This window comes from Rhinopithecus bieti, unplaced genomic scaffold (assembly GCF_001698545.2).
Source record: "Rhinopithecus bieti isolate Rb0 unplaced genomic scaffold, ASM169854v2 scaffold_6151, whole genome shotgun sequence".
Classification (NCBI taxonomy): Eukaryota; Metazoa; Chordata; class Mammalia; order Primates; family Cercopithecidae; genus Rhinopithecus; species Rhinopithecus bieti.
In genome coordinates, this window is record NW_016805238.1 from 181,226 (window position 1) to 195,535 (window position 14,310).

The 14,310-nt window shown below is 44.4% G+C and overlaps 1 protein-coding gene across 2 annotated transcripts in view; it reads left to right on the plus strand.

Annotated features, from left to right (window-relative positions):
- Positions 1–14,310, plus strand: part of LAP3 (leucine aminopeptidase 3) — a 31,855-nt gene that overhangs the window by 13,931 nt on the left and 3,614 nt on the right. For both annotated transcript variants that reach the window (XM_017871753.1, XM_017871754.1), the window contains 3 exons: positions 5,550–5,674; positions 7,189–7,277; positions 8,598–8,700. In XM_017871753.1, the coding sequence (XP_017727242.1) occupies positions 5,550–5,674; positions 7,189–7,277; positions 8,598–8,700 (317 nt within the window). The remainder of the gene's footprint in view (positions 1–5,549; positions 5,675–7,188; positions 7,278–8,597; positions 8,701–14,310) is intronic.

Below are 14,310 nucleotides of genomic sequence, written 5' to 3' on the forward strand. Positions count from 1 at the left end.
AAATATGCATGCTTTTTTCTAAGTTACATGCATTATACTATTGTACTAAAATGTATATCATAAAAACAATACAGCAAATACAATTTAGAAAGTTAAACTGTTTTTTGTTTTTTTTTTAGTAGAGATGAGGTCTCACTATGTTGCCCTGGCTGGTTTTGAACTCCTGAGCTCAAGCAATCTGCCTGCCTTGGCCTCCCAAAGTGGTGGGATTACAGGTGTGAGCCACCACACCCAGCCTAAACTTTTTTTTTTTTGAGACGGAATCTTGCTCTGTTGTCCAGGCTAGAGTACATTGGCATGGTCTCAGCTCACTGCAACCTCTACTTCCCTGGTTCAAGCGATTCTCCTGCCTGGGCCACCCGAGTAGCTGGGATTACAGGGGCCTGCTACCATGCCCGGCTAAGTTTTTTGTATTTTTAGTCCTGAGTAACTGGGATTACAGGTGTCTGCCACCACGCCTGGCTAATTTTTTTATATTTTTAGTAGAGACGGGGTTTTACCATGTTGGCCAGGCTGGTCTTGAACTCCTGACCTCATGATCCACCCACACACCTTGGCCTCCCAAAGTGCTGGGATTACAGGTGTGAGCCACCACGCCTGGCCCTAAACTGTTTTTAAATGTCTTGCCAATTGTGACACAAATATTTTTATGCTAAGGGTGAAATTTATTGTTAATTTAAATCCACATTTGCATTTTTTGCTGAGAATAAAAACAAAGAAGCCTAAACCCAAAAGCCTAAACCCAAAGCCGCCTTTGGGTTTAGAGAAGGCTTCCTTGCAGCAGTGTCAGTTTTAGTTGAAGATGTGAAGGATCAGGGGGAATTAGCTCAGCAGAGACTAGGGACAGGCATTCTAGTACAGGGAAACATGGTGAAGGCTGCAAGGTGGGAAGGAGCAGGGTAAATTCCTGGTATGGCAAGAGTACCGGTGTGCCTGCACACAAGAGCGTGATGGACAGAAGGGGCAAGATATGGCCAGAGAGGTACAGAGAAGCTTGGTCGCTGCAGGCCTGTTTAGATTTTGGACTCTGCTCTAAGAACAATTCAGAGTAACTGAAGGGTTTCCAGCAAACAGAATGACATGAGATTTATACATATAGGGAAATTCCCCCTCTAAGTGAGCAGCTCAGTGAGTTTTAACAAATGCGTGTACCCGGGTGGGTGCAGTGGCATACACCTGTGATCTCAGCTACTTGGGAAGCTGAGGCAGGAGGATTACATGAGCCCAGGAGTTTAAGAGCAGCCTGTGCAACATAGTAAAACACCATCTTTTTTTTTTTTTTGAGACGGAGTCTCGCTCTGTCGCCCAGGCTGGAGTGCAGTGGCCAGATCTCAGCTCACTGCAAGCTCCGCCTCCCGGGTTTACGCCATTCTCCTGCCTCAGCCTCCCGAGTAGCTGGGACTACAGGCGCCCGCCACCTCACCTGGCTAGTTTTTTGTATTTTTTAGTAGAGACGGGGTTTCACCGTGTTAGCCAGGATGGTCTCGATCTCCTGACCTCGTGATCCGCCCGTCTCGGCCTCCCAAAGTGCTGGGATTACAGGCTTGAGCCACCGCGCCCGGCCAATAAAACACCATCTTTAAATAAATAAGTAGATTGATTGATTTTAAAAACCAAAAAAACAAATATATGCTCCTCTGCACTATTCACCACTGTCAGGAAAATACAACATTTTTCTCGTCCTCCAGAAGTTTCCTTCTGGCTTTTTGTAGTCATTCTCCCACTGCCTCTGCTCCAGACAGCCAGTCATCTTTCTATTACTGCAGACTAGTTTTGCCTATTCCGGAAATTCATATAAATGCAGTCTTTCATGTCTGGCTTCTTTCTTTCAGCATAGTATCTGGGGTTTATGTTGTTGGTCATGTCAGTCATTCTTCCTTTTTATTGCTGAGTAGTGTTCCATTGTATGGAAATGCCAAATGTTGTTGACCCATTCATCTGTTGGTGGAAATTTGTGTTGTTTCCAGTTTTAGGCTATTAGGAAGAAAGTTAAGAGCATCTGTAAGCCTTTGTGTGGACGTGTTTTCCTTACTCTTGTATAAGGAAGAGTACCTAGGAAAACAGCCACTGTGTTGTATGATTGCGTGTTTAACTTTTAAGAAACTACCAGACTTTTCCAAATTGTTTACATTTTCACTTCTACCATCAATGTACAAAGATTTCTAATTGTTCTACACTTTCCTCGGTGTTTGATATTGTCAGTCCTTATAATTCTAGCTGTACCAGTGAGTATACAGTCATCTCTCTTTGTGGTTTAATTTGCATTTCTCTAGTGACTAATGAAGTTGGTCGTTTTTTATTTTTTTTTTATTTTTGTTTTTTGAGATGGAGTCTCGCTCTGTCACCCAGGCTGTGGAGTGCACCTTGGCTCACTGCACCTCCATCTCCTGGGTTCAAATGATTCTCCTGCCTCAGCCTCCCGAGTAGCCGGGACTATAGGCATGCACCACCATGCCTGGCTAATTTTTGTATGTTTAGTAGAGATGGTTTTCACCATGTTGGCCAGGCAGGTCTCAAACTCGTGACCTCAAGTGATCCGCCCGCCCCCATCCTCCCAAAGTGCTGGGATACAGGCGTGAGCCACCACACCCAGCCAACTGGACATTTTTAAATGTGCTTATTGGACATTGGTATATCTTCTGTAGTAAGGTATTCGAATCTTTTGTCCCTTTTTGTAGGAGTGTTTGCTTTACAGAGTTTTAAGGTTTTTAAAATATATTTCGTTTTAAGTGAGTTTTAGCTTTTGAGGCTATGATTCACTTTGAATCTTTGTATATGGTGTGAAAAGACGTGGTTTGTTTTTTGTGTTGTTTTTCTCTATGTGGATATTCATTTATTTCAACACTGTTTGTTGAAAAAACTGTCCTTTCCCTACTGGACTATCTTGGCACCTTGGGTGGAAATCAGTTGTCCATATAATTGTAGGTCTGCCTCTGGACTCTGTATCCTTTCACCAGTGCCTGAAGACCAAGTATCTTGATTACTACAGCTTTGAGTAGGCTTGAAATCTAGTTACATGAGTCCTCCAGCTTTGCTCTTCTTTTTCAGAATGACTTTGGTTACATCCTTTGCATTTTCATATACATTTTAGAATCTGCTTGGGTTTTTTGTTTGTTTTGTTTTGTTTTGTTTTTTTGAGACAGGGTCTCGCTCTGTTGCCCAAGCTGGAGTGCAGTGGTGCAATGTCGGCCTGCTGCAGCCTCAACCTCCCTGGGCTCAGGTGATCCTCTCACCTCAACCTCCCGAGTACCTGCGACTACAGATGTGCACCACTATGCCCAGCTAGTTTTTGTATTTTTTATAGAGATGGGGTTTCGCCATGTTGCCCAAGCTGGTCTCGAACTCCTGGGCTCAAGTGATCTGCCTGCCTCAGCCTCCCTAAGTGCTGGGATTACAGGCGTGAGCCACCACACTTGATATATCTGCTTGTTTTTTCACACAACAAAATCTACTGAGAGTTTGATTGAGATAGATTTTGTGTGTGTGTAAAAATGTGCTGTCTTTGTGGTTAATGAAATGACAGTGGTGAGACTGATACAGAAAGACCCTTTAAGGAGACCTAAATGACAGAGGGTGGTAGCATCAACGAGGGCAGCTGAGTAGAAAATAAGTGGGTGGATTTGAGAGAGATTGAAAAAGTGAGCAAAGCTGATTGCTGATCTTTAACTGGTGGCTACCTTAGAACCATAATCATAGGAATTAGAGAGCTGAACTTCCAGAACAGGCCTGCAGATAAATGTGGCAGGTGGACAGAAGAAAAACTTCAAATGCAAAAGCATGTCGCCTTTGTCCATGGGGTTTTCCCATGTATTTTTCTTGTTTGAGCCAGGGAATCATCTTTAATTCTTGGTGAACATGCCCACCATCTAAGTAACAAGTGCTTCTGAGGTAAGTGAGAATTAGGACTTAATTTTGAAGGAAAGCAGGCTTCAGAGCAGCAGGCAGACCTCTCTCCAGTGAGCCACCAGGGCACGTGAGCAGCAGATCTCAATTAGAACTCTGAGTCGAAGCCCCTGGCTCTGTGCTTGGCCTGTGAAGCACGTTGCTTCTGGACTCCTATGGACTGGAAGCAGAAAAGCCACTAACTAGTTAGAGGCCTCTTGGGGTCAGGTAGTTTGGTTTCTTGCTAATTGCAGCCTTATTCAGTTCTCATGTTGAAGTACTGTCTCTGAGCCATTAGGCCTGTGCCTCATTCAGGTTGTATTTTGCCATCGGCAGGACATAGCACGCCTTGTGCAGTGTTGGAAGAAAATGTTAGCCCTCTGTCCTTCTGTGGGTTTGAGAAATGCTCCCAGTCGTCTATGAGCTCATCAGCTTTTCTTCACAGCGCATGACCTTCACGTTCCATAAGTTGATCAATTCATAAAATTTGCTGAAAAGACTATGTGGGTGTCAGGAGTTAATGAGATAATAAAGAGATGGAATTTGCACAGTGTTGATTTTATGATATAGTAATGTTTCCAGTGGCACTGTTTAAATTTCATTCAAGTAGAAATAAAATGAGCTAAAGGCCAGGCAAGGTGGCTCATGCCTGTAATCCCAGCACTTTGGGAGGCCGAGGTGGGCGGATCGTGAGGTCAGGAGATTGAGACCATCCTGGCTAACACGGTGAAACCCCATCTCTATTAAAATACAAAACATTATCTGGGTGTGGTGGTGGGCGCCTGTAGTCCCAGCTACTCGGGAGGCTGAGGGAGGAGAATGGCATGAACCTGGGAGGCGGAGCTTGCAGTGGGGTAGGATCGTGCCACTGTACTCCAGCCTGGGGGTTAGAGCGAGACTCCGTCTCAAAAAAATAAATAAATAAATAAAAGCCAAAGAGAAAATCTTGAAAGCAGCAAGAGATATGACTTGTCACATACAAGCAATCCTTAATAAACATCATCAGATTTCTCAGCAGAGACCTTGGTAGCCAGGAGGCTGTGCCATGATATATTTAAAGTTGAANGGGGGGGACTCCATCTCAAAAAAAAAAAAAAAGAGCTAAGACACTCATCTATATTTCTGGAATTATTTTGTGTCTTTTATAAAGACTGTACTATCATCATTGAAAATGTTGAAATCAGATTCTAAATTTATTATCATTGAAAATGTTGAAATCAGATTCTAAATTTAGAAAATTGACTTTTCTTTGGCATATATGGTGCTTTTATGTGGTGGTTAACTCTCAGTTTACATCTTTTTTTTTTTTTTTCCTTGAGACAGAGTCTCGCTCTGTTGCCCAGGCTGGAGTGCAGTGGTGCGATCTCGGCTCACTGCAACCTCCGCCTCCCAGGTTCAAGCGATTCTCCTTCCTCAGCCTCCCGAGTAGCTGGGACTATAGGCACGTGCCACCACACCTGGCTAATTTTTTGTAATTGTAACAGAGACGGGGTTTCACCATGTTAGCCAGGCTGGTCTCGATTTCCTGACCTCGTAATCTGCCCGCCTCGGCCTCCCAGTGCTAGGATTACAGGCGTGAGCCACCGTGCCTGGCTGTACTTTTTAAATAAAGTAATTTTGGCCATCTTCTTTGCTATTAATATTGCACACTGTCTGTTTCCCCATAGTGGTGGTATCTCCATCAAGGCTTCTGCAAATATGGACCTCATGAGGGCTGACATGGGAGGAGCTGCAACTATATGCTCAGCCATCGTGTCTGCTGCAAAGCTCAATTTGCCCATTAATATTATAGGTAAGTGGGGCAAGGGATTACATCTCAGAGAGCTTCTGGATTCCAGCCAGGTGGAGAACAGAAACAACAGATATGATTTCCCCTAATCTGAAAAGATAAGAAATGATTTTTAAATAGTCATCAAGCAGAAGCTATTTAGCTCAGGTAAGTGTTTTACTGTCTGAGCTGATTGAGCGGAATGTATCTTGCAGCCCGTGGGCTGTAACTGGAATTGATTTGTTTTACTTCTGCAAAAGGTGGTTAGCGGTCAGGAGCACATAATGTCAACTTTGTAGTTGACATTATGAAATGTGCTTAAGTGGTAGCTGGGGTGGCAGGACATTGCTGGCTCATGACCTCGTAGGATTGTGGCCGGTGAAATGGCACAACACACAGAAAGTGCCTAGGACAGAAAAAGAGCTCATTATGTGGCAGTTCTTAGTAGTGGAAGATCCAAACTCCCAGGCACAGTGCTGGGAGTTTGTGTAATAGCATTGCTCATACTCATTTCAGAGCAGACGGGGAAGGAGGAGAGAGTCTTAGGTTAAATACTAATGCCCAGAGTCATGTCCATTGCACAAGGAAGGTAGAATTGGAGTCCAGGTCTGTCAGACATGCCCCCTGCTTCACTGTCATAGCCCTTTTATTTCCTGAACTACTTAAAAGTCAGTTGCGGACATCATGACATGTCCTCTAAGAAAAAGGACGTTCTGTGTAATGACAAAACCATTATCTTTTCCAAGGATTAACACAGTAACCTAATTCAAGTTTCCAGTTGTGTAAAAAACGTCCATTTTATTTATTTATACTTAGGGTTTTTTTGTTTTTGTTTTTTGGGGTTTTTTTGAGACAGAGTTTTGCTCTTGTTGCCCAGGCTGGAGTACAATGGCGCAATCTCGGCTAATCGTAACCTCCGCCTCCCGGGTTCAAGCGATTCTTCTGCCTCAGCCTCTTGAGTAGCTGGGACTACAGGCATGTACCACCATGCCCAGCTAATTTTGTATTTTTAGTAGAGACCGGGTTTCTCCATGTTGGTCAGGCTGGTCTCGAACTCCTGACCTCAGGTGATCTGCCTGCCTTGGCCTCTCAAAATACTGGGATTACAGGCATGAGCCACCATGCCCGGCCTATATTTAGCTTTTGAATCCAGAAACTAATCAAGGACCACACGTTGCCATTGGTGCCATGTCCCTCTAGATTTCTTGAGTCTAGATCGTATTCCTATTTTCTTCCATGGCATTAGCAGTTTTGAAGGGTCTAGGCTTGTTTTGTGATATTCTGCAATTTGTATTTATCTGAACTGCTTCTTCTTGATTAGAATCAAGTTAGACTTCTTTGGGAAGAATGCTACATGGCTGATGTGTACATCTTGTTGCTGACACATCATGTCAGTTGTGTCATTGGTGATGTTTGATCAGTGCGTTAAGGTGGCCTTTGTGTCTTGCTGCTCATGGCTCGCAGGTGGCCTCTTGTCCCATGGGTGGCATGTTTGGACCCAGCATGTACTGTGTGCTTTCGTATATTCTTTCCAATAGGTCTGGCCCCTCTTTGTGAAAATATGCCCAGCGGCAAGGCCAACAAGCCGGGGGATGTTGTTAGAGCCAGGAACGGGAAGACCATCCAGGTTTGTAAATGCACGACACAGCACTCCCCATCTGGCATTCCTCAGGAATCCCATGGTAGCTGCATAACCACAGCTTGGATGGGTACAGAGACCCAGCACCATATTAGGGGAGGGTACTGTCATTAGTGCTGAGTAGCCTTTCTTACTTTTTCCTTTTCCTTTCCTGAAATGGGGTCTCGCTGTGTCACCCAGGCTGTAGTGCAGTGGCGTGATCATGGCTCACTGCAGCCTTGACCTCCCCAGGCTCAGGTGATCCTCACACCTTAGCGTTCTGAGTAGCTGGGACCACAGGTGCATGCCACCATGCCTGGCTAATTTTTTGTAGAGACAGGGTTTTGCCATGTTGCCCAGGCTGGTCCCGAACTCCTAGACTCAAGTGATCTGCCCACCTTGGCCTCCCAAAGTGCAAGGATTACAGGTGTGAGCCACCTTTCCCAGCCCCTGAGTAGCTTTTCTTGCAAAGCAGGAGTATCTCTTTCTGAAATTTTGAAGAATGTTTTCCAGACGGATTGTTTCTACCACTTCCTGTATGCTGTACGCACACGTTTCGGTGAATTTGCCGCCAGCCCTGCAGAGTGTGGCAAAGCAGTAAAATGATGGGCTATCTTGTGGATCTACCTGTGCTAGGAGTGACTTTTTTCCATTTTAGCTGTTGAGGTGGAAAACGCTGTCCTACATCATGGGCCCTGCACTCAAGGGGATGTGGCAGCAGGTCCTCCATGTGGCACATGCATGCACGTGTGTACAAGCCACCCATAATGACTGGACCTCTATTTAAGAGAAGGGAATCTAGTTAGGAAGCGTTACTGAAGCTGCAAGAGTTTTCATTTCTAGGACTGAGACTGCCATAGGTGTAGCTTCTTAAGCTCTTTAGCCGCGTTTGCAGAAATCTTGACATTTTTCCCCTTCTTCTTACGAAGTTACGGGTAAAGTGGGCTAGACATTTTTCTATTTATTTTGGCTTCCAAAGTCATCAACCTTAGTCATCAGCTCTGGTACAGGGATTATTATATTATAATTATTAGTATTATTTTATTTTTAATTAGAGATGGGGTTTCACCATCTTACCCAGGCTGGTGTCAAACTCCTGAGCTCATGCTATTTGCCCACCTCTGCCTCCCAAGGTGCTGGGGGATTATTAAATAATATTTGCTCTCCTGATCAGATGTGTTCCTATTCTCATTGAAGTATATGAATGGTTTTGATAATGACACACGTCACAGTAGCTTTTCCAGCTTTTCTGTCGAACACTGTTGCAGGTGTCTAGTTTTCATATTCGTTACTCATGCTATTACCCTTTCTGTTTTTGACCCTCTGCAGGTTGATAACACTGATGCTGAGGGGAGGCTCATACTGGCTGATGCGCTCTGTTACGCACACACGTTTAACCCGAAGGTCATCCTCAATGCTGCCACCTTAACAGGTCAGACCACGCACTTTCCTTGATTTTGTTTGAAGGAAGTCTTGTTTGTTGCATGGATTTCACACACTATACTTGGGCGTTATTTTGCTAAAATTTGGCTTGGTCCATTGGCCTTCAAAGAGCTTTCACCAGAGGAATTGTTCTGCAGTTGTAAAATGTTTTGAATATTAGGTTTGTTGTTTTAAAACATTCCAGGCTGTACCTTTTTTGTTTGTTTGTTTTTTGAGACAGAGTCTTACTCTGTCGTCCAGGCTAGAGTGCAGTGGCGCGATCTCGGCTCACTGCAATCTCTGCCTCCCGAGTTCAAGCAATTTTCCTGCCTCAGCCTCCCAAGTAGCTGGGATTACAGGTACATGCCAACATACCCAGTGAATTTTGTATTTTAGTAGATACAGGGTTTTGCCATGTTAGCCAGGCTGGTCTAGAGCTCCTGACCTCAGGTGATCTGCCTGCCTTGGCCTCCCAAAGTGCTGGGGTTACAGGCAGGAGCCACTGCACCTGGCCTAATTTTTATATTTTAGTAGAGATGGAGGTTTTGCCACATTAGCCAGGCTGGTCTTGAACTCCTGACCTCAGGTGATCTGCCCGCCTTGGCCTCCCAAAGTACTGGGATTACAGGCGTGAGCCATGGTGCCCAGCCTGGGCTGTACCTTTAAACAAAGAAATAACAAGTGGGCCAGATGAGCTCATCTAGAGTAACATCTAAAAATGATGTTAAGAGCTGGGAGCAGTAGCTCACTCCTGTAATGTGAACACTTTGGGAGGCCGAGGTAGGCAGATCATGAGGTCAGGAGATCAAGACCATCCTGGCCAACATGGTAAAACCTTGTCTCTACGAAAAATACAAAAATTAGCTGGGTGTGGTGGCGCGTGCCTGTAATCCCGGCTACTCGAGAGACTGAGGCAGGAGAATCGCTTGGACCCAGGAAGCAGAGGTTGCAGTGAGCCAAGATTGCACCACTGCACTCTAGCTTGGTGACAGAGCAAGACTCCCTCTCAAAAAAATTAAATTAAATTTTAAAAAATGATGTGAAGAGATGGTTTCTGTTACAATTATCATTTGATACAGATCTGAAAAGATTAATGATAAATCCCCAAGTCAGTAGCTTTCTTTTACTTTTTATAACTAATTATAATGTATCTGATATTCTCTCAGCTTTCAGAGCTTTATTTTTTCCCACCCCCCTCCCCCCCGGAACTTTTTATACTTGACGTTATAAGGAAATAAAAACATTTTGCAGGGTAGCAGGATCCACAAGTGACACAGTGTGAAGCCTGTGCTTTAAGGCCAGGCTCAGGTGGAACTCCCAGCTGTGCCACCTGCTAGTCAGCCAGGCAAGTTCTTTATCCCTTTTGAGCATTGGTAGCTGGGGACAATTCCATTTGCCTGGAAGAGTTGTAAAGGCTGGAGGGAATTTTTGGAAAGCCTCTTTAATACAGGCTGTGACACCACCAGCCCTGGAGGGCCGGGAATAGATTCCTAAAGGGATGACTAATTTCTGTATCTTAAAGTCAGAGTCTGCCACTTTTAAGATGAAAATTTAGATCATTTTTTATCCTTTGGTTTTATTCTTGCCCTGGTCATGTCGAGCCTTTACTTTGGCAGAAATCGTGTTCCCTTTTATATGTAGGTCTAAAATAGTCCATAAGTCTATTGCTAAGAGTTCTTTTTCAAAGCTGGTATTATAGTGTTTCCATGGTTTTTGGTCTACCTATTCAGTTTAGCAAATACTTTAAGCTGAAAAGCAGAGCTTCTAGGGTGGGGGTTGGGGGAGGCAGTGGCAGTGAAGCAGGTACCCCCTTACTGTAAATGAGGAATCACAGAGGATAGATACATCAGATACATCAAGTTCTACAACTTAAACATAACTTTCATAATTAACACTTGGGAAATACTTTCCCTAGATGCTTAATAGCAGCATTCTACCCCATTTTTTCTCAGTCTGAGGGGTTGAGAAGGTGGGAAAGGCCCTAAGTAACCAAGGGTGACCTTCTGGGTGTGCTTTCAGCCCACACCGGGTGATGGTTCCCCAAATACTGTAGAGCCCCTTGTGAGTTCCAGAAGCTAGGATTCCAAGAGGAGAATAAGAACCAGTTTCTAAGCTTAGGCTCTTGATAGGAGGAAGTACACAGTCTTCAGAAATAGAAGACCTGATTTTAAAACTTGTTCTCACTTGTAATAACACATGACTTTGGACTAGGCTTTAGTTGTCTCATCCATAAAAGGGGTATACCACCACCTCGTTCACAGGAAGGATGCCTGCCAAGATTAAAGGAGACGATACAGGTTGATGTGCATGGCCCAGTACATCATAGACACTGAACAGATGTTAGTGTGCTTTGAAAGGCAGGCCATACCCCAGATTGTAGGAACAGTGACATATTCCGGGACGGCCATCCAGTCACGGTGCTTCTCTTCATTTTCTTAGTGCATGGGCATAATTCAGTATGGAATGACTGTGGTGCTGTCCTCACTTTCCTTGGGGCTTTGATGTTTCTTCCAGACTATGAGCAGTTCTGGTAACGTCCATCAGTGAGCATCACAACACAGGGCTCCAAGTGTGCCTTGTGAAGGAAAACGGGAAGGATGCCTCTGCTACTAGTAGTTCTGAAATGGGTGGTGGTAATAATTCTGGAATTAGAGAAAATAAACTATTTAAATATATCATGAAATCATCTTTACAGCTGTGTCCCAACTGGACCACCTTAAATATTTATGCCTGCCATTTTCTATTACTTTAAGAGAAGATGGCATGTTCTTTTTTGAGGGGATTGTTCATCTTTTCTGTGACAAATTTTAAAACTGATAGATGACTCTTAGGGGGTTGATTGAAATATTTTGAGGACAAGTGAATAATTATGTAAAAAACCACTAACTTGAAAAGTATTGATGGGTATGTATATATTGTCCCTCAGTATGCATGGGGGATTGGTTCTAGGATCCCCCCTCAGATGCCAAACCCACGATGCTCACATCCCTTATGTAAAATGGCGTAGTATTTAAATATAACCTATGTACATCCTCCAGTATACTTAAGTCATCTCTAGATTACTTATACTGCCTAATACAATATAAAGCTATGTAAATATTCTTACACTGTATTGTTTAGGGAATAATGACAAGAAAAAAAGAGTCTGTGTGTGTTCAGTACCGATGCAGCCATCTCCCCCGCTTCAAAATATTTCCTGTCTGCATTTGGTTGACTCCATAGATGCAGAACACATGGATAACGGAGGGCTGACTAGTTAGTAGTATCTTCAAGTTTCAGTTTTCCTTGGGAGAGATGCTCATGAGCAGTTTCATGTAAAGACATGGTTAAGAATTTAAGGAGCAACTTGGACATACTTTGCATTACAGGGAGCAAATGCCATCTTGTGAAGACTGTAGATTTCCCCCAGTTTCAGTGCTGTCTCCTCTGACGTTCCATGTGCGTGTCCTGGTACTGATGGTCGTGGGTTCAGTGCTTGTCCTGGTACTGAAGGATAGTAAGGTTGGCTTTTCCTTTCAATAAATACTTAACTCCTTTATGCCAGGCAGTGTGCTTTCTGGACCCTAAGGATATGCATAGGAAGCAGACGTGTTCCTTGACTCAGTGCTTACAGATGGGCCAGGCAAGTAACAAATGAGACTGCTGAGAGCTAATACCACAACTAAAGGAGGCAGCACTAATGGCTGTACCTGGTTGTCACTTCTTAAGATGATCTGCAAATCTGGATTTTTAAGTTGATTTTTTAAAAATATGCTAATTAGAAAAAAACTAAAGATGAAACAAGTAAATATGAATCAGTGATAATAGATATCAAAGTCTTATAGCAATACTTAGATGTGATTAAAATTGCTGAAAAATTAGATTCCTCAATGCCAGTAGTATGTAAGTTATGATACCTCCATCCAGTGGACTATTTTAAATAATTAAAAGACTTTCAAACATTTGTTTATAAAAAAGGAATAATTTTTTCTTTTTTTTTTTTTGAGACGGAGTCTCGTTCTGTTGCCGAGGCTGGAGTGCAGTGGCATGATCTCAGCTCACTGCAACCTCTGCCTCCCAGGTTCAAGCTATTCTCCTGCCTCAGCCGTCTGAGCAACTGGGATTACAGGCATGCGCCACCATACCTGGATTTTTGTATATTTAGTAGAGACGGAGTTTCACCATGTTGGTCAGGCTGGTCTGGAACTCCTGACCTCAAGTGATCCACCTGTCTTGGCCTCCCAAAATGCTGGGATTACAGGCGGAGCCACTGCGCCCAGCCAAAGAGGAATAGAATAAATTTTTAAAGCATAAAAGGAAGAACACGGCGGGCGTGATGGCTCACACCTGTAATCCCAGCGCTTTCGGAAGCCAAGGCGGGCGGATCATGAGGATCTTGATCAGGAGATCAAGACCATCCTGGCTAACACGGTGAAATCCCCTCTCTACTAAAAATACCAAAAAAATTAGCCAGGCGTGGTGGCACGTGCCTGTAGTCCCAGCTACTCGGGAGGCTGAGGCAGGAGAATGGCATGAACCCGGGAGGCGGAGGTTGCAGTGAGCCGAGATCACACCACTGCACTCCAGCCTGGGCGACAGAGCAAGACTCCGTCTCAAAAAAGGAGGAACACACGCTTGAACATGTACAGGGTGATCTTAAGTGTTTCTTAACGAAAGTTTAGAAGTTGGGCTGGGCATGATGGTTCACACCTGTAATCCTAGTGCCTTGGGAGGCTGACATGCGAGGGTTGCTTGAGCCCAGGAGTTCAAGACCAGCCTGAGCAACATGAGACCCCATCTATACAACAAGAAATAGTTGTTTTTTGTTTGTTTGTTTGTTTGTTTGTTTGTTTGTTTTGAGATGGAGTTTCGCTCTTGTTGCTCAAGAGGCTGGAGTGCTCATCTCGGCTCACCACAACCTCTGCCTCCCGGGTTCAAGCAGTTCAAACGATTGTCCTGCCTCAGCCTCCTGAGTAGCTGGGATTACAGGCATGCGCCCCATGCCCGGCTAATTTTGTATTTTTTGTAGAGACAGGGTTTCTCATGTTGGTCAGGCTGGTCTCAAACTCCCAACCTCAGGTGACCCGCCCGCCTCAGCCTCCCGAAGTGCTGGGATTACAGGCGTGAGGCATTGCGCCTGGCCTTTTGTTTTTCTTTTTTTTTTCTTTTTGAGACAGAGTCTCACTCTGTCGCCCAGGCTAGAGTGCAATGGTGTGATCTCGACTCACTGCAACTTCCACCTCCTGGGTTCAAGTGATTCTCCCTGTCTCAGCTTCGCGAGTAGCTGGGATTACAGGTGCCCACTACCACGCCTGGCTAATTTTTGTATTTTTAGTAGAGACGAGGTTTCTCCATGTTGACCAGACTGGTCATGAACACCTGACCTCAGGTGAACCGCCCATGATGGGATTACAGGTGTGAGCCACCGTGCCCTGCCCAAAAAGAAATTTTTAATTAGCTGGGCATGGCAGCATGTACCTGTAATTCCAGCTACTCAGGAGGCTGAGGCAGAAGGATCACTTGAGCCCAGGAGTCTGAGGCTGCATGCGGTGAGCTCTGATCACACCACTACACTGCAGCCTGGGTGACAGTGAGACCTTTCTCAAAAAAAAGGTTTAGAGGTCTGGAAGGAAATGTCAAA